The sequence below is a fragment of the Artibeus jamaicensis genome, unplaced genomic scaffold (assembly GCF_021234435.1).
Source record: "Artibeus jamaicensis isolate MK-2021 breed Jamaican fruit bat unplaced genomic scaffold, CSHL_Jam_final scaffold_474, whole genome shotgun sequence".
Lineage (NCBI taxonomy): Eukaryota > Metazoa > Chordata > Mammalia > Chiroptera > Phyllostomidae > Artibeus > Artibeus jamaicensis.
This window is the reverse complement of record NW_026522046.1, coordinates 42,447,432-42,474,174: the sequence shown is the minus strand read 5'-3', so window position 1 is coordinate 42,474,174 and position 26,743 is coordinate 42,447,432. Positions and strand designations below refer to the sequence as shown.

Here is a 26,743-nt window from a genome sequence, read left to right as displayed (position 1 = left end):
CAGAACAAAATTATTTGGTGGCAAATTGAATAGAAGGGCTAAAAGAGATTCCAATAAAGATTTTGCCATTTATCCCCGGTGCAGTGTTTCCAAGAAACTTTCAGCCAGGGGGTCCCCAGAAAGACTAGTTTAGGGTGTCGGGCAGACACTCATCTGAAGAGGCACGTGCAAACCCAGGGGTAGGAATCAGAATGACCGTCCTGGTGGCGATCTGCATTCTACTGCTCCGTGCCTCACCTCACAGGGCAGGCTGGTCCACGGTACCCAAGTCAACGTGTGCTGGGGTTACGGAAGAGCCCCTGAGAAGGAAGAAAGATGCTGCAACACGAAGCCTTGAAATTATGAAGGAAAATCAGTTCATCAATTTGCTATGCTGAAATGTCAATGTAGGGTGCTTAAAAACTACGCATTTACCCCACCATCATTTAAAAAAAATACTAATTTGAACAGTAAAGAAAAAAGTGGATAGGCAGTGCCGCTTATGCGGTTTTAGTCATATTTGTGGTACACACATCAATGAAGCCAGGGTGCAAACAATTCTATGAGCACCCTGGTCGTGTTGGGGAAAATTACATTTCTAATGCTTGTGCGTGGCTATTCCTATTAGTCAAATAGATGTCGGCTAACCTACTAGCCAAATAGGTTTTACCTTCACATTCATAAATTCCAAAGTGTTATTGGCAGATTTCATAATGCTATTAGTTATTATCAAAGTGTAAAACATTACAATCAGACGGAGACTCAAAACAAAATACAGTACAAATTTATTGACTCCCATCATTTTTAGTCAAGATTTAAGCAAAGTAAACAGACAACAGAACTGGATACAAATAAGCAATGGATTAACATTCCACAGAAATCCTATCTGACTATGAGTCTTCAGTCCAAAAAAAGCTTATTTCTAAATAAAACCAAATGATTTATTCTGCTAAAGAGATAACAACAAAATATACACAATTATAAAACCACATTTTTTCCTTTTTATCAATAAACATTTAAAGAAAGTTTTGAAACAGTCTTGAGTTAATCTCAATTAAGAAATTATCACTTTTTGGAAATCAGTATCAACCAAGTGTAACTGTGGAAAATCCGGACAACACTAATAAATGACCAAAAGCACTGAATTCAATTATTTTACAGATTTACACTAAAATACTTTGGTTCCCAAATGACTGTCTCTAAAAGGCATTTTTTAAAAGCCTGACATTAACTCACTGCTCAGTTTCCTCCTGGCCGCCTGGAAAAGTGCCAAAGCCAGGGACACCGAGAAACACTGAACAAACTAAAAAGTAGGCAAACCTCAAACTTCTTAAAGTGCTAAAGCCACAAGAGAAAAACCTATCTTTAAAACTTAAAAAGACCAGTGTTAAAGAGCTTATTAAAGAATGTGTATTATTTAAAACAATGTTTTTTACAATTATTGCAAAAACATTTGAGATATCAGAAACTGATGAAAATGACTTGTAATATTCCGGTATTAGTGCAATTTATAGAGAAACTTGTTGTGAATGACATCTAATTATTCTGTAGTAAGAAAACTCAAATAACTTTATTTCCTAGAGTTCCAGATCACAGTGGCACAGGTGCACACACACATCGGAGGGAACAAAGGCCGACTTTAGATGAATTTCCTGCCTCACGCACTATCCTGTGGGCTTGTAGATGAGAACACCCCGTGCCTCCGTGAGAGGGCATGCTGTGTTCTTACTGCTGTTCTCAGCACCAGTGGGTGCTGCGTGTGGATTACAGCACCCCCAGTCATGTGCGGGGGGCCTATCTTTAAAGAGAAGGCTATTACGAACCGTAATAGAGCAGAAAACCAGGAACGTAATCTTCCCACAAATGCACATGACCTCACTGTTGAAGTGTTAGTTGCGTAATTTGGTAAAATTATAAATGCGTACTAACCCTACCAGTTTTAAAGGTAAATATTCTGTTAATCTTGAGATACTATAAAAAAATGTGCACCACTTGTTACCTCCATTGCTTAAAATAACGTGTTTTATGGTGTTCCTTCCTCCCTCCCTCCCCAACGTGAAGAAAATGATTCAATAACAAGTTCTCAGATTAACAAAGAATATATTAAAACATCTTACATTCTTTCCATGACTGTGTAAAAAAGCAGGCATCCTGAATACTTACAAGGAATAGTGAATTTTCTACACTTTCGAAAATTGCAATCAGAAAAAACTTTTTCAAGAATATATTTGCTAGCTAAAGAGTTGCAATGAAAGACCAAGTTGTCTTACACCAAGTATTTGTCTGAGATAAAGTTTTTAAAAATCTGTTTGCTGAATAAAGCAATTAACTTCTTTCATTATTTCACTTCTTCACATTTAAAATAGTTACACAAATGGAAGCATATTTTATTTTTCAACCACCAAAATAAACTCTCAGCCTAATGCTTTTAAGGTACAGTATAAAAAGTAATAGAAAAACCAGAACTGCATTATAAATGTTTTTGGTTCAAAATTTTATTTGAAATCTTATGTTCCTTGCCTAGACAAAAAAGTGAACTAACAAGACAAACCACTGGTAACTTCTGAAATCTAACATATTTGCAGAGCCTATATTTAGTTCAAAAATATTTGTTGCTAATTAACTTTATTTAAAAACCTCAAAAAAGTAGAATAAAGGTTCAAGTCCTGGGATACTAAATTTACAATGCCAAGACACTGCTACCATGGAATTATCACGGATACTTGAACAGTCGTAGTAATGATTACTCTGAGGGGAACTTCTGAAGTGAACAGCCACCAAGGTGTCAGTAAGAAATACCAAATGACATAGGGAATGAACTCAATGGACAGTAATCCACCCTAATGTTTGACATAAAATCATATGTTTAGTCGTCTTCAAAATGCACATATTTCTTCAACAAAATATAAAGATGGTAATAATCACTCACTGTAACTTTATTTTCTCCATCAAATTTAGGTAAGAACGGAAATAGGAAGTAACCACAAATATTTGGGGACTTTTAAGTTTTCAAATGAAAGAATAAGAGGGAAAATTTCCAATGTAATTTCTATAATGTACAAAATCAGTATTTTATAAAAACACTTGTATTTCAAGTAAAAAATAAGTGTGTCTTTCTCAGCAATGGTATGGAATGTGGGTACCGAGACGGGGACAGTTCTGTTCTGCTGGAGCACACAGTTTAAGTGCTCAGGTAGCTATTTCTTAGTCACAGTAGTTGACTTTTTGGAGAAAAAAGTTTGTAAAAAAAAAAGTAAACTTGGGAGTCTTAACCCATATCACTACCTTAAAAGGCATTTGTAATTTCAATTTTTCTACTTTTATATAACTACCCCCCACAAGTGAAATAAAAATTTTACCTTTTGAAACAGCTCCTAGAACTTTGGATAACACCTACTGAAAGGCTTTCAATTACAATTTAATTTCAAATGCAAAGTAGAAAAAAAAGCCCAAACCCTCTGGGCCAAAAAAAGAGAAGCAGCCGTGGACCCTGGACTGTGCTCTCACACCTGTTTATGGAACGCTGAGCAGGGACGGAAAGCAGGGTGACTCCACTACAGGTTTTACCACAGTAAACGCCAACACATTCTAACAGAACTTCTCACGAGAAAGAGAGGTAGGAAACTGTGTATTGTAAATATTGTTTTCAAAAAGCACATGAGACTGCAGTGTGGGATTTCTCCCTCTGCTTCAAGTCTCTGGAAGTGAATGGTAACACGGGATTCAGGGCAGCTACACTGACTCTGTACATATAGGTCCTGACCTTATTTGTTATACTAATGTTGTTAATTTCAAAATTAGTGCCGTGTTATCTTTGTCCCAGATGCTGATTCTCAATTTGTGGCACCGTAAACCAGAGGAGACCCAACATTCAGTCCGTCCGACGCTGGACTGAACTTGAAACTGCGATGCGCACACAGCACGATGCAGCAGTTTGGACACAATGCCCATCGCTACTGAAGCTCCCCATAAATGGACTCTAGGGGCCCTCCAAAAATCTTAACATTTTCACTTCCCATCTTCTATCAATAATTATATTAAGTGACCCAAGTTTTTATTTTAGAGAAATCTAAGTATTACTATTGCTGATTTAAGTTTCTCACAAATTTCACACAAAAAAGTTGTACGTAACCTCAAAATGCCAAATATTTTATCAAGTGTCAGGATAACTTATTAAAGTTGAGGTTGATAATTTTTTTTATTGCTAGAGTATTCTAAAGATCTAAATTAATGCTGCAAACTACTCCATTTGTTCCTGATAAGTTTTGGACTTAAGAGCATGGCTAAGACTTAACTAAAACTTAGATGTCTGATATAATCAAAACAGAAATCTTTTAATAGTATTTTACTAGCTGCAAATCAGTGAAAAAACAAAACCACCTTCAGTAAAAGATTATACTGACACTGGAATGAGGAAACATGCAAACAACCAAAAGCAATCAAATTTCAACATTAATGAAGTAAAAATGTCCTGTGACTGTAAGGTCAGAAGCACTGTATTTTTTAGTTTTCCTAGGTAAAGGAGTAAAGTTTTGGGTAAAGACATTACTAATTAACATCAGTTTACCTCAAACTTATATTCCAACATAACAATTTCCAACCTTTATTATTCTTTTGTAAAAAATATTTTCCTTCTTATATGACACACTTCACCATGTAGACCGCAAGTCGGAGACCTCCCCCATCTTGTTACAGGTGAAAGGGTAGGTCTTTTAATTGTGGGTTTGTTCATGGCTCCAAAGACTGAATGCAGTTTTGAATGTCCTATGGCAAAGTTTACACATAAACTGTCTTTTAAATGTAATTGCTGAAAGGGGCGGGGCGTGGTAGAAAAGTGTGTCTGATTCTTGGGGCACAAACAGTTTCTCCGTGGCGGGAGCCGCGTTTTCAGACAGACCCGTTGGGCTGTCAGGCTCTAGGGGCTGGATCTTGGGCAGCGGTGGCGGCGGGGGCAGCGGTGGCGGCGACGGAGAGTTTGTGGGAACAGGGCCCACTTCAGATTCTTTATGTGCTGAGTTCTCTGTAGCTGGAGACATATGGGACTGGAAGTGACTCCAGAGCCGGAAATTGGTACGAAAAGCTTTGTTGCAAACATGACAGATGAACGGTTTCACAGAACACAAGAGCTCCTGGTGCCGCTCCAGCTGCTTGTGTGCTGTGAACGTCTTGCCGCACTTCTCGCAGGGCCACAGGCCGGAGTCCTTGCTCGGAGCTGCCTCTTTGGGAGCTGCGCTGGCCTCGGGCGCCACCTCCTCAGCTTCCTCCAAAGGCTCCTCTTTGACTTGGATCTTCAGTGGCTTCGAAAGGCTAAGGTCTTCTGGGAGACAGGAGGAATCTTCTGAATCAAAGTTGACTTGCTCGGAACAGTCACTAAATGTGTTGTCATCTTTTGCTGTGACCACGTGGTTTGCTTTCTGAGGCTCAGGCTGGGGCTGGGACCTAGAAGAGCTAGTGACTTCACCGTTGTGGTCCAGGATGGGTAAAGAGAAGTTTTCAGCTAGAGACATGGTGTTCTGATTGTGGACTTCAACTTGGTGCCGCCAAATGCTGAAGGAGGACTTGAATGTGCGCATGCACTCCAGGCACGTCAACTTTTTGTACTCACACTTGTTCTCGTGCTCGTGCTTGAGCTCAGGCGAAAAGAACCTAAGGCTGCAGTAGGGGCACACGGTGGCGTTTCGGCACAGTCGCTCGTGGCTGCCTTGCTCTAGGAGAGAAGAGAGCTTAGCGTTACAGAGGCGGCACTGGAAAACCTCCTTGTTCTCTACCGGACCGTCAAGAGCGAGCGCTTTCGGCTTAGCGACCTTGTGTCCTCCAAGGGGCTTCTCTCCTGGGTGCATCTTTATGTGCTGTTTGAACTGAGAGAGAAAGCGATAGGCCTTTCCACAGTAAGTACAAATGTATGCGCCTTTGGCTCGCGACCTCAAGTTCCTCTTGATGACTTGAGCTGGGGAACTACTCTGCCCCTGAAAGCCAGGCTTGCTGCGCCTCAACTTAATGATCAGGGCCTTCTTAATCTCTCTCTCTCTCACTATGTCAATCAACTTTCTTTGGAATTTTTCATCCAGAACGGCATGTGAACTAGAGGCTGGTGATGGATTCTTCACTATGCCGTGCTGGGTCTGACAGTGGGTCCACACCTTGAAGTTTGTGTGAAACCGCTTGTGACAGATGTCACAGGCATAGGGCTTTTCTGGGTTGTGGTACATGTTAATGTGCCGGTGAAGACCTGCTGTTGATCTAAAGATCTTAAGGCAATGTTTGCATTTAAATTTTTTGTTTGGTCTTGTTCCCTCCAACTCACCAAATTCATCTTTATTCAAGTCAGAATCTGGAAAATCTGCAATGAGAGTGGGACTGGAGCCTTCCTCAAGGTTATCTTCTGACACCAGAGCGCCATGCTCATCCACCTTTAACTTCTTCAGCGGCAGTCTGCGGTCCGCTTGGAACCTCCTTTTGGCTGGGAGTCTGCTCATGTCTTTTTGATCATCTTCTGTTTTCAGGGAATGGTCTCTCGTGCCAGACGCCACTGCAGCAGCATCCCCCACGGTGACCCGAATGATGTCGGAGGGATCTGCCAGTGGGCTGCAGGGCTCCGTCTTGATGCGAACCTCGGAGACAGGGGGGACACCCTCCCTCTCCGTGGTCTGAGAAGCACTGAAGGACCTGAGACGGTGTGGCTGTGGAGTCTCGTCATCCAGAGGTGGTTTTTCACCACCCTCTTTTAAAGATGACTTTTGAGATGCAGCGCAGAAGACAGTCCCAGGCGCATCACTGGACACTGCAGATGAGCCCTGGGGAGGTTTCAAATCTATGGATGGGGAGTAGACAGGAACCTGGCTATCCATTGACAGTGACCGCCGCAGGAGACTCTTAACAAGTGGGCCGCTTCTGTCAATGCTTTGGTTTGCAGAAGCAGACCCACCGGACGGGATCACCAAGCCTAACTTTGAATAGTACAACAAGTTTCTGTCCTCGCCTGTGCCGCTTCCTCTGTTAGTTTCTTTCAGTAGGTAAGGGGTCTCTGACGAGCTTCGAAGAGACAGAACAGGTGGCCGTGGCCTTTTCAGAGCCAGCTCTATAGCCTTCCCCTTGGAAAGCTGACTGCTCCCACCTGGTTTATCGTCCACTGCCTGCCTGTCTTGTAGCGGTGTGGAAGGCAGGGCCGCGTTCCTTTTCACCAGACTGCTTCTGTTGGTGTCATCCAGGGATCCAGAACGTTCGAGAGGCTTTGTGTAGCCCACTGAACCATCTTTTGGCCAACTCTTCTCAGTCAGTGACAAGTTGTGAAGTGGCTCAATGGGTTTGGAGACATGGGGCTTACTGGTATTGGCCTTGACTGCAGTGCTCGGGGAAGGCCGAGAGGTATGGCTTAGATCGGGTGGACTCGGACTAACAGTTTTTCCTTGTGCTTCATTCCTGCTTTGACAGACAATGACACTTCTCTTTTGAGAACTGTTTTCATCATGCTCTATGAATTTTTTCCTGTTGGGACACATTGGAAAGGGGGCTTGAGGTGTTTTAGAGACGATGTTAGTCAGAAAGGAGATCCCAAGGCTATAGCCTAGTTCTTGCACAGCAGCAAGGCTGCCTTTCTCAACAAACAAGGATGAGGAATAAATGTAGTTCAAAACGTTATCAAAAGCATCCGGTTCACAAAAGTCAAGCTGAAATACAGTTTGTGACTCATTCTCCTTATTTGTGAATAAACTATGAAAGTATTCACTGCTAGCAGCCAAGACATTTTTATGAGCTCGAAATTTCTGGTCTCCAACAATCAGAAGCACATCACACAACTGCCCTTTGAGGCGCTCCTCGTTGAGAGCGCTCAGGAGAGAAATGGCGTGTGCTGGGTTGATGTAATGCTGTAATCCCTCCATTGCTCGGGTTATCTGAAAGACAAAGTATAAAACTATTATGAACAATGCAGCAAAAATTCTCCACCAGGCGAAATGCTCCTCAGGGGCAGGGACCTTTTGCTGTCTTTTCAGAGGTGCCAATATTTAGCAGATTACAGGCACACAAAAGCTTTCTGGATGAACAATCTTATTTAAATAACAAAAAAGATGAGTAAACAAGTTTCCCTGGTGTAAGCAGATCATCAATCATTAAAATTAAGGGATTTTTAGGAACTAAGGACTATGACACAGGCATTTTCATATCATCAAAAAGGCTGCTAGAACTTGGCAGGTATGTAAGGAAGCAATATTTGAAAATGAGGGTTTATTATTTGGGGGCTTTACCTATTTGCTGTTCAGTTCTATTCTTGTTATTACTAGTTCAGGGAATAAGTATGAAGTATTGAATTGCCTTAAGTCACTAATTCTGAAAGGAAATCCACTTTATTACTGTGTAGGGGTTCAGAATGAGTTGCCCAAGATATGTCTCTGTGGTATGTGGATTATTTTGAGTAAAGGCAACTGAGACCCCGTGGTCTCAAGAGAAACTTGGCCCCCAAACAACCCAGAGGAACTGATGAATTAGGGACCTTGTCCCTACTAAGATTATCAGATAACCTTTCTGACCCACCCAGATGACAGGGCAAACTACTAATTACTGAGTATCTACTTTTATTGTCCTCCAATGGCAGTCCTCTGCTCTGAAGCCCCCAAGATGCCTCCCCTCATCCATAACTCAAAATGTCACATATACCTCATTTCCTGTCTCTGGACCTCTCATGTATGCGGGGTTTCCAGATGTACATAGGTAATTAAATTTCACTATTTTCTCTTGTTAATCTGCCTTATGTCGATTTAATTATTAGACCACCCTGTAGAGCCTAGAAGGGTAGAGGAAAGTCCCCCGTCCTCCGCCAACTGAGTATATGTACTTGCAATGTGAATTGTAAACAGTGGGTTGCAAAGTAGAGATCTCACCAGACCTGTAAAAATAGGTATGGCCCTGGCTGGTGTGGCTCAGTAGATTGGCGTGCTGGCCTGCAAACATTAAGGTCAATAGTCCAAATCCAGTTCAGGGCACATGCTTGTGTTGCAGGTCAGGTCCTCGGTCAGGGGTGTGCAAGTGACAACTGAATGATGTTTCTCTCCCTCCCTCTTCTCTCTCTAAAAAATAAAACTGATTTTTAAAAAAGATTTTATTTATTTATTTCTAGACAGAGGGGAAGGGAGGGAGAGAGGGAGAAAGAAACATCAGTGTGTGGTTGCCTCTCATGCACCCTTCACTGGGGACCCACCCTGCAACCCACGCACGTGCCCTGATTGGGAATCCAAAATGCGACTCTTTGGTTTGCAGGCTAATCCATCATGCACTCAATCCACTGAGCCACACCAGCTAGGCCTAAAAATTTTTTTAAAAGGTACAAATTTGGGCCCTGGCCAGGTGGCTCATCTGGTTAGAATATCATCCCATACACCAAAAGATTCCCTGAAAGGGCATGTGGTGGAGGCAACCTGTCGAAGTTTCTCTTTCACATCGATGTTTCTCTCTCCTCCCCACTCTAAAATCAATAAAAACCATATCAAGAATTTAAAAAATAATAAAAATAAAAACTAAAAATAGGTATGAATTTTGAAAGTGAAAACCATTTGCTAAATACTACTGCATCCTAATTACTATATTACAAAGGTTAGAAGTATTAAAGAGTTTTTCTTTTTTATGCTGAACACCTTGCAATCTTCTGAATATTTTATTCTTACCAAATCACATATTCAACAAAAGCACAAAGGGAAACTCTTGCTTGGGTCTAAACTAGAACTGCTAATTCTACATGAAGGAGTCTGAGTTGGGATGCCACCGGAAGTCTTTTCAAATCTAAAGGCAAGACACAGCCTAGTGGCAGGGTGCAGGCTCTGCCCCAGATACGGGGGCTGAAATGCTTCTCCTCCCTCGTTGACGATCAGCCTCCCCGATTATCAGGTCCCCTCGCTTCAAATGGCGGGAACTGTGCCCTCCTCCTTCAAGGCTGTTTCACAGGTTAGGTGAGGTAGCGTCGACTTGCCAAGTGTTGTGCAATTAATTTGTAGGCTTAATAGGCATTTAATTCAGTATCAAAAAAAGGGTCTAGATTAACTCCACCCTTGTCTCAGGGTCTGCTTCTGGGAAACCCAAAATAAGACACCTAGGGAATTTGAAACTGTAAGTATAGGCAGCGGAACTGTGTGAAGACTAAACCAAGAATGTAATGTCTGTCCTTGAACATGAAGCAAATGGTATTGCACAAAGCATCTGCACCCTATTCCTAGGTGCTAAAAGTCAACATTTCTTTTTTCAGAAAGTATCCTTCCTTTGCTTTCTTTAAATTATCATCCCTGCTTTTCCTCTAAGTAGGCTACTTTCAATCCCTTAAACCACAGGTACCTATAATCTTTGAACAAAAACATATGAGAATTAGAGAACTTTAAGTCACTCACAATTGAACTGTAAGAGAAATAATCAGTCCCTGAAAATTATTTAGGGATTAAAACTATTTATTTGATACTCCATTTAGAGTATCAATGAAACTGCTTCGCTGAGAAGTGGCTAAACACGTCCAAATTCATAACATGCCTGATAAACAAATACTGTAAGGGAAAGCTGAAAAGAACTTTAAAGAGAAAGCCATACAGTGAGAGAATTGAGAGATTCTGAAGTGAGAGACTGTTTCCAATCTAGTCACTCAAACACTAATTGAACATTTACTGCCACACTACTGTAAACACTTTCATTCATTAATTCAACATTTAACAGCAACACTAGGCTGCAGGTCCTATTACTACCCCCATTTTACAGATGAGAAAACAAAACACAGAGAAGTAAATGTGCTCAAGGTCACCTAGACCCAGCAGCAGAGCAGGACTCACACAGAGTGACTAGCTTCAGAGACCGTGCTCTTAACCCCTACACCACCGCCTCTGGTTTCCTCTTTTAATGCTCATATAAACACGGGAGCTAGGTGCCGTCATCATCCCTGTTCTACAAATTAAGAAACGGAAGCACTGAGGAGCAGAGTGATGTGCCCGAGGTCACCCAGTCAGTTAGCAGCAGGGCTGGAGTCTGGTCCCAGAGTCTGGATTGTTAGTCATCAAGTTACAGGCTTCTCATAGTTGGGCACCTGTCTAGTATGCGCCAGAACCTGCTAAATGTGGAGGATATCAATCTGACAAGCACGATCCTGCCTCACGGTGCTTGAAGTCTTGCATGGGAACAGGAGAATCCATCATCATGCTCCAGTATGTTAACCACCAGACAGACGGTGTGTACAAAATACAGAGGAGTACAGGTGATGGGCACTGATCCAGGTGAGAGGGAGGCCAGGGAAGGCATTCAAGATAAGGCCTCATGAACATACAGGAGTTAAGGATGCGGGAAGAGTCAGGAAGAGTGAAGGGCATTTCAAAGTTAGGAACAGTATGCCCCAAATCACAGATAAGACAGAGGATTGGGCTGGAGCGAGCAAAGGATACATGTAGGGGAAGGCAGACAAGGAGGCTGGAGCGGGGACAGAGGCCTGAGGGCCCTGGGGCTACACTCAAGGGCTACTAGAGGCCCAGGACCTCTTCTGCCTCTCCAGTGTCCCAGGACAATGGCTCTAGATATCTGGAGCAACAAGATGGAGAGCACAGGGCAGTGCAGGCCCCTCATCTTCAGGCTGAGGTTCTTGCTTTTATCTTTCAATTCCATTACTAAAACTTAAAAACAACAGCCCCTTTCCTGGTGGAGCTGCAGACAGATAACATTATGAACTTCTGTATATTAGTGACAGTAGGTATATTTATGGAGTTTCAGAACTAAAAACACAAAATGCCACATTAAGAATGCATGCAAAAAGGGGGAAAAACCACAACTGCTAAATGCCATGAGATAATCCAGCAAAACTCTTTGTGGCTGGTGGATGTGCATGCAATCTGGTTTCTCAAAATCTGTTGCCTCTTCTGCTCTTTGGCTCCCAGATGAGGCCAGCTTTTCTACTGGGTATACTTTCTCCATCATAATGCTGCTGGCTCATCAAAGTCCAATTTCTTATGTATGTTTTAATTATGAATAGTCAGCCTCTGACTTACAGAAGACAGTGCACCATAAGTGTACAAGCTCTCGTGTGCACACCTTGCCACCTGCATCCAAGTCCTGTACCTTTTCCTTCAATCATCTCTACCTGACTCATCAGTGCAGGAGTTCCTGCTACCACTTTTAGTCATGGTGGAAAACCCTGAGCACTCTTAAAAGAAAAGTGGGTGAATTGTGAAGAAAAGGCCCTTTGTGAGCGGCAGAAAAAGCTGGAAATCCCCCAGGAAAACCAGATTCTGAAACAGGGCTGTGACTTGCTTACCACTTGGATCCCCGCACACAAATATCTTCCCAAACTCTTCCTGAATTGTTTCTATCTCATGTTGTCTCCTGAAATTTCAAAATAAGAGAATCTTTGTGATTAACAATTCACGGAAGTCACAGTTGCATGGGACTTTCAAATCAGTGCACTTGCCTCAAAACTCTTGGCTTTGTCACCCTATTAGATGTGTAACCTTGTAAAGGTCACCTGACCTTCCTGAGTACCAGTGGTTTCCTTAACCTGATGAGCAGGGCCGACACTGCCCATTCACGAAGGACTCTCATGATGAACAAGAGAAGCAGCATGTCTGAAGTCCCTACCACACACAGTATTTCTGGCATAGCCAGTGTGCATTTTATTCTCTTCCTTTCCTGGTTGGTTACGTGGGCCTGTGAGAGGCCATGTGTCACAGGAGGCACTGTGATGGCAGATGAGTGCGCTGGCTGGTTGCGGGTTCTCCAGTAACACACGTCCCTGCAGTAGGACAGACCACGTGCTGAAGGGCATGGAAAACGTGTGGTGATACTGATTCCAGGAAGCAAGTGATGGGGCCAGGAGTGGAAGGATGGATGAGCGAACAGCGAGGACATCAGGAAAGTTCCGGACTTACAGCTCACTTGACTACAGTAACACTCTAGGTTCCACTCTTCACTTTCCACTACAGATACTTTCCAGAAACACTCATCCGAGCCTACCAGGGCTTCAAAACTCCCAGAAGGCTAGCCACGGCCTGGGCTGCCAGATCCCTAGAATGACTACAAAGCCCTTCACAACTAGATCCCAGAAAATTAATTCATACCATCACCTCAAACTCCTCAGACACTAAATGCTAAGAGGAGCAGGGAATTCATATTTTAATATAATTTAATTCAATGCTAATGATTTTCTCTTTATACCAAATTTAGATCAGTTGCAAGAAGTTAAGATTTTTAGGGGGGCAGGTGGAAGGAAGGCAATTTTGATGTTCACAACATTCTGGGGATAGAAACAGGAAATAGAAAAGCACTTGGGTAAAAAGACACATGAAAACGAGAAAGGGGCTCAGAAAGGAAGATGGGAAGGAACCGGAATAATCTCCTCACTACCCTTCAAGTTTTGGAGACTAAAACTCAGGCGGCACTGGAGCTAAGGTACATTATAAATCAAACTGGCTCCAAGACTACCACACAAACCCCTCCCACCAGTTCTATATGAAAATGTCTCTCTGCATGTGAAACATCAACCTAAAATTGAACTCTGGGCATGGGATAATTTGGGAAGCTGGGGGCTGTTTATACAGTCTTAAAATGGCAGTGGTAAAAAAGAAGGGATGCGTGTCACAAAAGGGAAGCACAGTCAGAGAAACCATGCACGTACAACTAACTATAAACATGCGCAAGCACATGCACACATACACACACACCCATGTGAGGTTTTGCCCCCAAACCTCACCTCTGGATTTAGCCCAGATTCTCTCCACTTGATTTTACTATTAGATGGTGACAGGGAGCTGGCTCTGAGTTTAGTTCTTATCTCACTCACTCTGGGACAATGGAGATATCCAGAAACTTCTGAAGCTCCTCACATTTCAAAGCCAGCCTTGCTTATCTGATCCTTCAAGAGAGTAATGTCACTCACTCCCTTGGATTCCAGTTCCCCACATTTTCAGTCTCTAGAGAAGGTCTGATTTTGGTTGAAGGCGTGTTCTCTGCACCCCCAGCTGAACAGCTCCACTGTAACTCAGTCCAGGTCCAGTAGAGCCTCTCTGGGCCTGGCTGCCTCCAGCCACCACTCCTCCTGCTGTGGGAGGCCCCTTGGTTTGGCTTTGGAAGAACCGCATGCACTCCCAGGGACAGTCTGAGGCCTGCTGTCCCTTGTGCAGGGGTAGGCACACAACCGAAGTCAAGTCGATCGGAAACTTCCTCTCTCGAACATGGGCCTGACAGAGGTGACAAAGGCAGTAAATGAGTGGAGCTGATTTATCTCAGCAGCAGCCTGGAAGCGCAGCCTGCCAGTGCCTGACTGCACAGATTCCTGCAGTTACCATGGTTTTTGTCCTTCCCAGTCCAATTCTTTAGCTTTTCCTTAAACCTCATGAGCAACACTGTACCTTTATAACAAATTCCTTTTTCTATCATTCAGCCTAACCAGTCAATTTCTGTGCTTGTTATGAAATGTCTCCAACATATTTCTAAGTGGTATTCATTTTTCTGTCATACCTTCCAGATCCATCCTTAATAAACTGCTGCTCCACTGAGCTTTCTAAAACAAAGCTTTAATCATTCTCCAGGTGCACACATTAAGTATTACTATGACTAATGCAATTTATTTGAGCTCCTGCTACATATGCAAGGCATGGTAAGATATACCTGAAATACAGGGGCGCACAAGAGACAAGGCCCCATGTTTTAGTGAAGTAAATCAGATGATAAACAAGGAAATAAAAAACATGATACCGATTGTCCTCAGTGTTATGGAAATAAACAGGGTGTGATGACTAAGTGGAGTAAGTAGGGGTTTGGAGAGTATGGTCAGGAAATGCCTTGAAGTGACATTTTAGCTGAGACGTAAGATCTAAGTGAAAACAGCCAGCCTTGGCTCTAAAAACAAAAAATACCTAAAACAATGGTTCTCCATTAGGTTGAAATGCAAACTTTTAAAGACCTGTAGTCCAAGGCTCTGTGAATTTGGTTTCCAACTATTTTTTAGAATTTCTTCCCCTTAGTTATCCTGAAGACACTTGGTCTCTGAGACACAACACACACATCTTGCTCCTTCTGTCACCTAATCTATAATGCTCTACATCTCATCTAACCCCTCCCCAGCATGCCACTCACCTTGACATTAGTCATATTTCAAAGCTCTGCTCAAGTTCCAATTAAGCCTTCCGTCACCAGCTAGATGGTGTCCCCCCTTCCCCACACATTCATATGCTGAAGTTCTAACCCCATGGTACTTCAGAATGTCTTTAAAGGGCTAATTAATTTAAAATGAGGTCTTTGGGACCAACTCCAATTTGGCTGGTACACTTATAAGGAGACACAAACACAGAGGCCTGCCATGTGAAGACAGAGAAAAGCCGGCCATCTACATGCCAAGAAGCCGCAGGAAAAATCAATGCTGCAGATACCTTAATTTTGGACTTTTAGGCCCCAAAACTGTGAGAAAATAAATTTCTGTTGTTTACACCACCCAGTCTGTGGTACTTTGTTATGGCAGCCTAAGAAAACTAATACACCCTCCTTGACTACTTTAGTTTATAACAAGCATGCACCTTTCAATTCCTGCATTACAGAATGGCACCATTTACATAACGTTTATTCATTGCCTCATACTGTTAGTCATCTGTGTCTCAACTTTAAGCTGTGTAGGACTGAGAATCTATTTAATATCTTTTGACACTCTTCACAATGCTCAACATATTATCTTGCACAACAATAAATATTGATTTTTCGGACACCCTAATTCAATGCAGTAGTGGAAATCATGCCTTTGTTTCCTAACATAAAGCTGGGCCCAGCACTGCTCTGCTTTCGAATATTATACAGATAATATAATATTTGTATATATTATATAGATAATATATTATACAGATAATATTTCCTACTACTTCTCAGATAAAACCCAAATGCCAAAATGCCATATAAGACTCTTCATACTCTGGTCACAGTTCCTCTCTCCACCCTTGTTGGACACACCTTACCCACTTTACAAACTTGCACACCTGATTTCTACCATGTAAAAATGTTTGTCTTACTTTATTTGGTCACCTTCTACAGAAAGGTCCAGCTCAAATGTCACTGTTCCTATAAAATTTAATAGTTTGTACCTAGCAAGCAGTTCAGTCATCTGCACTACCATCTTTCATCTCTTTGCAATAACATAACTATTTTTGAGCTATAGGCTTTCACATCTCCTTCGTGAGAGTCCCTAAAAGGGAGAACCCTTGTTTCCACCTGTGTATCCCTAATGCTCAGCACAAGGCCTGGCAGGTTATCTACTGGGCAGGGAGAAATCATCACACTAAAGGCTTGAGTCCTGGACTTGCTCACCTTATATTGCTCCAGCATCTGCTAGAGCTCAGCACGTGGCAGCTTTCTTTGCTTTGTAAGTTCTTGTGGCTTTAGTTTACCATTGGATAATCACTTTGAAATCTGTGTCTCTGCTTGGACTTCTCCTTGGAACTCCATCCAGCCTCTCAGGTGCCCAAGGAAGACTTCCATCACAGGATATACCACACGACCAGGATGGTAGGTATGACCCACACCCCCATATCTGCTTGTCCTCACACGTTCCCTATTCAGTTTGGTGTGCTACCAAACTCTTCTTTTTCCTTCTGGCCTGTCACTACCACCTGTCAGACCTTGCTCAAGAACAGCTCAAGAATTTGCTCTTCCATCCCCATTAGCTTTGGGAACATTTAAAATGGTCCCTTCAATGGCCTCTTCACCCAGAGACTCCCTCAGTAATGTGGCCTTTGTGTTACACACCTAATACCCCCTGCCTTAAACACTATAAATTCCTCGAGGGCAAGGGTTATAACCTTTCCAGGTAAACCAATGCCCCAAATTTCTCCTTTCCTTTGAACAGCAATACTTAGGGATACTTAAATTTAAATGCAATGACTGTTAGTCATTAAGGATGAACAAGGAATTTACTCCAAGCACCGGGGGGAAAAGTTTTAAAAATAATTGTCAACAAGAAATCTTTGTAAAATGGATTAACCTATTTTCTTGTTTTAAACAAGGTACACAGAACACAATGCAGGCTCCTTACTGATGACTCAGGGCCTTCGTTATGAACGATCGCTGGACTATACTGTAACACACTATGGCTTCAGATGCTGGATGCGACAGAGCTGTTGGCCCTTGCACCAAAAACCCCAGGCTGCTACTCTGTGCGGAGTGGGATGAACGTTTCCCCCGTGTCCCACTGTAGGGCAATCCCGCTGCAGGATAAAAACACCCCACCTCCAAAGACGCTGCTGCAGTAGTAACTCTCTTGAACCACGCAGCCCTGTGGCTGGAGGGCGTAGTAACAGGGGTTAAGAGCTAGGAAAGGGGGGCTCCCTTGCGGTCCAAGGTATGATCTCTTCTAGTGAGCTACTGAACTTGTTCCGGTAAGTGGTGTGAGCAAGGAGAGAACCCATCACAAGATCACAGAGACTCAGACCGGCGGAAGTCTCTGGACTGGGGTCTCCGGCGCCGCCAGTCTGAAATCCCCCTTCCCCACCGCCTCCGGCCGCAGAGTTGGGACCGGGGCTTTCTCAAGTGGGAAACCATTAAGGCCGAGCAGAAACGCTTGTGGCCAGCGGAGGGGGCTGTGCTCCGCGGCGGGCAGTGGAGAGAGTCCGAGAAACAGGTCTTCCAAACGGCCCGGAGAAAACAGTGCGCTCCGGGGTCCAGGCGTTCCGCGGAGGGCCGGCCAGGAGGCAGAGCTCGGACAGCGGGGTTAACTCGGGTTATTGGCCGGTTATCCCGGCAGCCGCCAGGAGGGGCCCGAGGGGACGACGGGAAGGGACGCCGGCCGCGGCAGGTGCGGCGTCCCGCTGACCCGCCAGGTTCCGCGCACGCTCGTGTGCCCCTTGGCGGACACCGGCCGGTGACCCCCATCCACGACTGCGCGGGCCGGGAGCACGCGCCCTTGACCGGAAGGCGTCCCAACCGTTCGGCGCCACAACTCGCGCCGCGGCCGGGCGCGCCCGCCCCCTGGGCCACCTGGCCGAAGGAGGGAAGCCCAGTGAGGGACGGAGCGTGCGCACTGGCGAGGGCGAGGCCAAGTGCGGGAAAAGAGCATGCGCAATGTGAAGGCACAATGGGCTACGTGGGAGCCCGGGGCATGCTCGGTGAGAGACGGTAGCCGGCGCACGCGCAGAAGCACTCGGAACCCGCAACCCACTGGTAGAAAAAAGACGAGAGAAATCACCTCAGAGTTACGTCAGGAAAGGCCGCGTTTTGCGGGGAGGCTTGGGCCTCCCACAGAGCCCCGCAGTTCTCCTAGAGCGAGGGCCGTGACAATTACTCACCGGTCTTCAGCCCGGAGGCATACGCCAGGTCCCTTTCCGCTCACACTCGGCTCGCGCGCGCCGCAGCCGCCGCTGCCGCTGTGATTCCATCCATCTTGAATTTGACGTCATCCCACACCAGGGATGAGGTCATCGCAGGCAGCGCTCGTCACGTGCGCGGTGCTGTGATTGGCCACCGGGCTCCGGGGGCGGAGCGAGGGAGGTGCGCGGCGCTGGGGGCGGGGCGAGGGCGGGTCGGACGGGAACAGCGCCGGCGCCGCAGTCTGCGTCCTCCGGTGCCAGGTTTCTGCGGGGATTGCACCCGCGTCTGTCTTCCGCCGCCTGCCTGACTTCGCTTCGTGAGGCAGACCTCGGGCGGCCTTGAGGGGAGGCGGCGGCGGGAGATGCGCGCACCGAGCGGGCTCGCAGCGGTCGTTCGCCCCGCCCCCGACCCCGCGCAAGCGGGAGGTCCGCCGCACGACCCGCGGAGTTCGGTTTCTCGAGCGGAAGCGCGTCGGCAGGAGCCGAGCTCGCGACCCAAGTATGCCGAGCGGGGAGTGGCGTCTCCGACGGTCGTGGGCTTGGCTCGTGGTAGCTCTCCATTGGGTCGCTCAGAAACATGGAAGCCTCACAGCGCTCGTGGAAGGTGCTCCGGCGACGTATTTGCTGACCTTGAGCGCTAACATTTTCTCTCACTGAAAAGACCTGATCACGAAGGACCGCTTGATAGTGAATTGGAGTAAACAGGGCCTCCCGGTTCACTCTGCGTGAACGGAGTAGGGTCACTCCTCTGTTCAACCTTACAGCAAATGCTTGTCAATTAAATGTTCAGGGACAAAACCTGCCCTTTTAGTAGGTACCCAGCTAAAGTGCTGCGTGGCCAAGCGGCAGTTAACTTTCTCTCATATACATCAATTCTAGTTTGATGTCTCTTAGTTTTTCTGCATGAATATTACAAGTCTATTAATCAGAAAACTCACTCTCTTTCAATCAAAGCCAGAAAATGAGTATAACAAAATGCCAAACTGCAAACACGAAGGGAAGATTCTGTCAGATAAGCTAAACAGTACATCATGTTGCCTAATATCAAATGTTTTAATTTTCAAATAAGTTGTTTACATTTTTAAAGTTGAATTTATGCACATGACCCTGGAAAAAGTAATTTATGAAGTATGTGTAGGAGCTGATACATAAGGTTATACAGCAACTTGTTTCAAAATTACTAGCTGTATTATCAGTTGTTATAGTTTCACCAATTTTAAGACTATTCTTGTCTCAAAGGATGAAACTTGCACCCAAATCCCCCCCCCTTTCAAAAGTGTCTATTTTGAAATGAAAGGCGGTATAGAAAAACGTGGCTTTGACTTAAAAAAGGAGGCAGAATGCAGCAGTAACTATCTTTGGAGGACCTTGGGTTTGGGGGTTGCCTGTGTTTAGACCAGGCGAGGGCACGTGATTGTCCCCATGTTACAGTTGAGAAGGTGGATACCCGAGCTATGGAGCAAGAGCCAGATGACCTGCATTGCTTTCTGGCTACCTCAGGAAGACACTCATGGGTGTCTCTACTTTAAGCCATGTGATCAGGTTTTTGCCCTTACCATTTCCGCTCAAAAGGGACTTGACTGCTAAATTCAGCAGAAACCTTTCACTTTCAGTTGGCCTCTTTGATTTGTGACTCTGTACCAATTCCTTTTTCAAATCTGCTAGCATAGTGATGCTTCATTCCCCTGGATTTTCTCCCTCTGACCTGACTCTGGTTCTTGGGTTCCTGTGTTGGCTTCTCTGCCTGTGTCTGGCCTCACACTGTGGGTTCCCTGAGGTTCTGGCTTGGCCCTCTCATTACATGATACAGTTTCAGTCATCCCTGGGACATTAGCCCAGCTGCCTGAGCTAGGGACCTCAGGCACCATCTCTGCCCCTCATTTTCTCCAGTGTTCACCTGTCACCGGGTTCTGTCCATCAGCCTCCTGAGTATTTCTCGGATAATGTACCCACTTTCCACCCCAACAACTTTGAGACTATTAACTTCCCCTGCCCCACCCCATCTCCAGGTCTTTCCCTTTTAATCCACCCTCATACTGCTGTCAGTAATTTAAAAAAAAAAAAGTAAAACGTATGCCATTCCCTAGTTTAAGTTTTTGACAGCTCTCTGTTGCCCTGTGGAGATAGCAGGGTGGAAATACCTATTACTTATAAGGTGGTAGGGGTGGAGGTCACTGACTTTTCATGGGCTCAATTCTAAGTGGTGTTTTAATTTAAAAGGAGCCCCAAGAAAATAAGAATGGGAACTTGGGGTGGGAATCTTAAGTTCAGGGCTTTATCTAATGTGCAGACTCTGGATGTGAGTAGGGTTGTCATTCTAGAGAAAGACGAGGTAGAAAATCAAAATCACTGTTTTGTTCTCTCAGCCTGCCAGGACCCTCTCATCCTCCTCGGCTAGCCCACAACCCAGCATGCTGCCTGGCCTCTGGTAGGAGCGCTACATATTTTTATGGAGTATTATCCATACTGGATGCATCCCAGAGATTTGCTAGCACCATGTGTATATTTTTATTTGTGCACAGTGCACAACATTTATATAGCCTTGTTGGACAGCCCCATCTGGGTAACCCACACTGCTCGCTCAGCCAACTCACAACTGCACTTCCTGTCTGCTATCTTCCCTTTCTTTACCTGTTCTTCCTTCCCAGTCTCTGTCTTACTGATGGGGCTGCTGTCTGCCCCATTACCCAAGCCAGAAGCTTTATGGTTATTTTGAAGACCTCTTTCAAAGACTGCATCCAGCTTTCACTAAGTTCTAGCAATCTATTTTTTATATGGCCCTTAAATCTATCCTCACCTGCTCCTAGTCTCTGGCTAATCACTGTAGCTCCTCAACCAAGTTCCTACTTTGGTTTTGCTCCTTCCCTTTTTCAGTCATTCTGCCTTCAGTGAAATTATCTTTCTGGATGCAAATCTCGTGTCTGCTGGGATAGCTTCTGTTGAGCGGTGGAGATGGCTTCTCTCTGCTCCTCCCCTTCACCAATGTCAGCCATGCATGGCAAGGACAGGCACCAACTAGGATGCCCTTGGCCTACTCAGTCTTCTGGCAGATCAGATGGCTCCTCCCAGCGCCAGCCCAAGGCTTCCTGCCTCTGTGCTTCTGTCGTTCTACCATTCATCCATGGCTGGCTGCTTGCTAGCCAGCCTCCGCACTAGCTTGCAGGCTCTTTAGTGCAGAGACCCTGTCTAGTAACCTGCATATTCTCAGAGACTTGGGCCCGTTGCTAGGGCTGTTCTTGATGGCCAGTTTCCCCTCCGAACTGGGGTTCTGATTTGGTGGCATTGGTAATACTATGAAACCTAGTTTGTTTGCATTTCCTGAACCAAACAAACACAGCCCTTCCATAAACTGGGGGAGGGAGATTTATATGGGTTTACAAGCCTAAGCCTCTCCATTTTTGGAAACAGAAAATTTTAATCAGCTGCAGTTTTGTTAACCATCTGTTTCCTTTGAAGATGTACTGAGATGTCCAAATTTGTCCAGCTTGTCAGTTGGAAGGTTGCCCCTTTAAAAAATTAGGTTGCAGTAGAGGATGATATATTAGTTTATTTATTGGTGGTGTCACAAATGACCACAATTGTGGTGGAGTAAAACAGCAGAACTTTTTTCTTTTATAGGTCCGGAGGCCAGAAGTCCAGCATCGGTGTCACTGGGCTGAAACCAAGGTGCTGGCAGGACCCTGTTCCTTCTGGAGACTCTAAGGCACAAGCCCTCCCTGCCTCTTCCAGATTCTGGTGGCTGCTGCCATTCCTTAGCTTGTGGCCACATCCCTCCAGTCTCTGTGATCACATTGCCTTCTCTCTGAGTGTTAACTCTTCCCTCTGTCTCTTTCTTATAAGGGCATTTGGGCTGGCATTTAGCTATCTCCCCCCCCCCCCAAAAAAAAACACAAAGATAATCTCTCCATCTCAAAATCTTTAACTTAATCACATCTGCAAAGACGTGATTAAGGTCATGACACAGGATCCAGGGGTTAGGACCTGACATCTTTGGAGGCGGGTATTCAAACTACTGCAGGTGAGACAGGTTTCCTGGGCAGGCCTTAGCAGTGGGCAGGGGGGAGGGGGGTCTTTGAAAAGCATATGATACAAAAGAAGGGGAGGGAACGGGACTGGGAAGTGGTGAAATGTTAGTTTAGATGGCTGTACAAATGGGTTATGACGTCACCTTCATGGTGAACACCAGATGAAGCACTTGGGCCCAGAACTGGAGGGGGCGTGGCTCACTGGTCGTCCTGTCTAGAATGGGGCCAGGCCCAGTGTTCTCACAATTGAGAAGCCCTCTTTAAACCTCAGTGTCAAAAAAGGTGGGTTCCAAGGTGAAGTGCCTCCCCACCCAGAAGCAATGCTCTGCTGTGCGGTTCCCTTTCTTAGAAGGGCCTGGTCACCTCGTCCAGTTTCCTCACCACCCTGGTCCTCTAAGACCAAAGACACCTGCGAGTCCTCCAGTTCGGGCGACAGTCGCCACTGGCATTAACCAGATTGCACCAACCGCTCCGTGCCAGTGTCTAGCAGCCCTTTTGCCCTGAGCAAGACTGTGTGTGCCTATGTGTACGTGTGATAGCAGTAGTAACTGGGTGTTGGATCACAGACTGGACAGTAAGAAAATGGACTCACATGGGATTTCTTAGGTAGTAATCGGTCAGTTGCTATCATGAAAGGAGGTGAGGAATACAATTTTTTACATATCCTTTAAAATCTGCACTGAGGGATTCCTTGTGTAAAGGTAGACCCACCTTCCCAAGGCCAAGAAATGGAGTGAAGATCGACAGCGACTGAGGAACAAGTGTCTGCCCTCGACTGTGATTCAACCCACACGCCACCATGCTTTTCAGGAATAGTGAGTCCCACGGTATGAACCAGAAACCGAGGCTCATTAAGGCGAGGAGGTGGAGAACGGGGACTGGAACCAGGTCTGACTGCAAAGTCCTTGACCTTTCAAATAGCTGCTCTGAAAGGATTTCTGAAGTACTGGGTAGAAATTTGCTGACTGGTCAGTCTTTTGTCTTCTTTTCTCCTAGTGGGGAGGGGGGAATCCGGGAAAGGAGGAGGCGTGTGCAGGTGGGGATAAGCCAGAAGCAGGGATTCATACTCCACAGCCCGTTCGCTGACTGAGCCGGAGGACGGCTACCTACTCCATGAAGGTGAGGTGTGCCCTGGCTGATGTGGCTCAGTTTGTTGGAGTGCCGTCCCTTAACTGAAAGGTTGCGGGCTCAATCCCCGGTCCGGGTGCATGTGGGAGGCAACCAATTGATGTTTCTCTCTCACATCAATGTTTCTCCCTTCCTCTCTCCCCAAAACAATGAAAAATAAAAATGTCCTTGGGTGGGGATTCAGAAAAAGTGAGGTGTGTGAGGGGATACTGTCCGCGTCTGTCTCTTGGCCATTCAGCATTAGATTTACGTGCGTGGCATGGCCCAGGCTTTGGGACTGACAGATGAGTGCTCCCCCAAGAGACTGCCCTTCTTTCCAGGGAAACAGACCTGAGCCATCAGTCCCAGTGGTGAAAGCTACAAGGCTCATGTGCTCAGGACTGTGAGCTGCGAGGGGAGGAGGTTCTGTGACCCCGTGCTCTCAGTGCCGTGAAGGGAACTCTGGAATCTGTCGGTACAATGGCCACGCATCAGGGGATCCAGCTATGTCCCTGACATAGGCCGTGCTGGTTTGGGGACAGCCAGGAGGGACTGCCGCTATCATTCTGGATTTCTACACTGACACACCAGGTTGTAGGAGAAAGTGATGAACTCACAGCACAGGGCCTGGGCCCGGACAGCCCACTCCCAACAGCCGTTCCACTGCGAGTCAGCCAGCCCCAGGATGGTGTTTCTCATCGAGACACTTCAGAACAGCTGGAGCACGCTCGTGCTGTTCGGGCGTCAGGTCTCACGTGGTTCTGTGCGCACCATGAAGGGACGGTTAAAAATGCTGACTAGATTTAAAGAAAGTGCTGACTGGGTTTATCCGATCCTGAAACTTGTTTTAAAAAAGAGCAGAGACGTGACAGTTTTTTGTGTTGTTTTTTTTCCTTTCCTTTTTTAAAAAAAAATGTGGTGACTTTAGAGCTTCACCCCTTCTCTCTTAATAAGAGTCAGCCTTGTCATCCTGGTCCAGGTCATGAGTCACCCTACTGAAAAAAGCGACGAATATGTCTTTGAATTTCATTTTAACAGGACTTCCTGCTACTTAATCACCTCCAAAGTTCATGTGGGTATTTGGCATGTTTTATACTGTAAATTTGACACATTTAAACACCAATATTTCCCCCAAAGTTTATATTAAAATAGCGATTTTATAACTAGACTTGATAGAGCACTCTAAACTTGAAGCTTGCTTGCGAAGCACTGTCATGAAAACTGTGTCAAATGACTTAGTCTGCATTCTTCCTTACAGAGAACGCCCCCGCCCCCTGCCCTCCCGCCCTGGGACTCCGTGGATCTCCGTTGATTTGGTGTTCCATCTGGTTCCCTGATATCTGTGAAATTGCTGCCTAGAAACAGACACCCTGTTCCCTTGATGCTTCCTGCTCCCCTAAGGCTGACCAATTACTGTCAACGTTCCCGCACTTCGGAAAGTGACAGGTGGTGCTTACCAGTGGCCCAGAACCACAGTAATGGCATCAGAGGTTCGACCAAGTCTGCATATGTAATTCAGCTGACATACCAGTTGCTGTCAGAAGTCTAGAATTTTCGAAATAACAATGGAAATATTCCCAAAAATTTTTGACTTAAAAAAAGAACAAGTACATTTCAAAAAGAAGATGTTTGGAGTCTGTGATAGGGAAGGAAGGATGGAAAAAGTGTTTGGGCATCCTTCTGAAATCTGATTTCCTTCAGATCTGCTTTCCCCTGCAATCAGCGGGCTGGAGTGGTGGCTTCAACATCACAGTGCACTCGTTAAGACAGTATTACCACTGCTACCAGCAGTGGAATAACTATTTGAAATTAGGCCCTGTGCTCTTTCTCCTGAGATTGAAGTTAGTGCATCAGAATTCCATATTGAAAGTAAAATCCTCTCCCAGTACTGCAAGAAAGGGGGCCCTCACTGCCTGCATTGCCCTTCACTGGCCAGCAGAATGAGGGACCTGTTTTGGGCTCGGGTGCCAAAAAAATTCTAAGTGGTTACCGAGACAATTATGCTATAATACCAACCATTAATTGTTTCAACCAGTCTAAACTAACCAAGGCATTAAGGCATGTGGTTGCGGTCCTTTGCTATAGCAGTACAGAGAACACCAGCCGTGTGTGCAAGGCGCCGTGTTGTCGAGTGTAAGCTTCCCGTACAGCACCAGTCCTTGTTCTCTGCCATTTACCTGTACTCCTTTCCACAGTGCCACGGGCTGGGGGCTTAAACAAGAGGCTTTTATTTATTTTCTCACAGTTCTGGAAGCCAGCGGTCCACAGTCACGGGGTCAGTAGGGGTCAGAGCCTGGCTCTGAAGGCTCCTGGTGAGACTCCTTCCGACCCTGTCCAGCTCCAGTGGCCGTCAGCACCGCTGGGTGTCCTCGGCTTCTGACTGCATCACTCCAATCTCTGCCCCTGTATTCACGTGGCTTTCTCCCTGTGTCTCCATATAAGGACGTCAGACATTAGATGAGAGACCACCCTACTCTAGTGTGACTTCATATGAACTTGATGGCATCTGTAAAGACCCCAATTCCAAATAAGGTCACAGTTGTGGGTATCAGGGAGTCAAACTCCAATATATCTTTTTGGGGAGTACACTCAACCCACAGCAGTGTCTCTTATGGAAACCTCTAAAAATTGTGGGGAGGTATTTTCATTTCAGGCACTTGAAATTACAGATTTTTAAAAAGTGTATTTTGTAAATGAAGATTGAGTGACAACTGAAGCGATGTTAGAATGGTCACTGAGTGTCAGCCACAGCTGGGCGAGGCTTCATTAACAGATTTGGGAGAGTGGAGAAAGTAAAGCCCTCTGTATGTGCATAGGAACTTCCTGCATTTTGATTTTATGGAAATTAATCATTCATTTGTTTGTTCAACAAATACTTGCTGCATCCTAAGATCCATGAAAGAGAAAATGGACCTGCCATCCTCTCCTCGGAATTACTGGTCACTGTCAACTGGTGGGATGCTATTTTTCCATGTGCCTCTCCCAACTCTTCATCTAACCCTGGTCCGCCTTTAGCCCTGGCTTGAGGTGCACCCTGACCTTTTTCTCCCCTAAGTCTCCCATTTTTCCATTCCAAATCAGGGTGGCCTCCCATGTCCTCATCCCCATACCCAGGATGGAGACACGGGTGGTTTGCGTTTCTGTTTGTGTCTGGCCTGTGGCAGGACCTGTGGGCTCCTCCGCGCTTCCATCCCCACCCGGGGTGGGCAGGACAGTGGTCTCACATTGTTCTTTGGATGTAGAGGTGAGGATGGACGGTACCCATGGGTGACCCAGGCATCAATTAAATTCAAAACCACTGTGAAGGGGAAAAAAAGCCAATGTCATGTGAATCACAGAACA

General features: G+C 45.5%; 1 protein-coding gene and 1 long non-coding RNA gene across 18 annotated transcripts; one reads left to right on the top strand and one right to left on the bottom strand.

The window, feature by feature from the left end:
- Nucleotides 1-741: 741 nt before the first annotated feature.
- Nucleotides 742-18,494, bottom strand: ZBTB21 (zinc finger and BTB domain containing 21). Of its 17 annotated transcripts, none has more exons than XM_053657756.1 (5): nucleotides 18,249-18,494; nucleotides 13,766-14,162; nucleotides 12,245-12,312; nucleotides 8,861-9,041; nucleotides 742-7,871 (listed from the first exon to the last, which is right to left on the bottom strand). In XM_053657756.1, exon 5 carries the CDS (start codon nucleotides 7,857-7,859, stop codon nucleotides 4,692-4,694), a length of 3,168 nt encoding a protein of 1,055 aa, XP_053513731.1. In that variant the 5' UTR covers nucleotides 7,860-7,871; nucleotides 8,861-9,041; nucleotides 12,245-12,312; nucleotides 13,766-14,162; nucleotides 18,249-18,494; the 3' UTR covers nucleotides 742-4,691. The 17 variants fall into 17 exon arrangements, with proteins under 17 accessions (XP_053513731.1, XP_053513732.1, XP_053513727.1 ...); XM_053657757.1 differs by lacking the exon at nucleotides 18,249-18,494 and adding an exon at nucleotides 16,276-18,033 and having other exon boundaries at nucleotides 8,861-9,054; XM_053657752.1 differs by lacking the exon at nucleotides 18,249-18,494 and adding an exon at nucleotides 16,276-18,033.
- On the top strand, nucleotides 18,474-26,743 carry LOC128626266 (uncharacterized). Its single transcript, XR_008390179.1, has 3 exons — nucleotides 18,474-18,873; nucleotides 21,888-23,413; nucleotides 24,660-26,743. It is a non-coding gene; the product is annotated as an uncharacterized LOC128626266 (long non-coding RNA).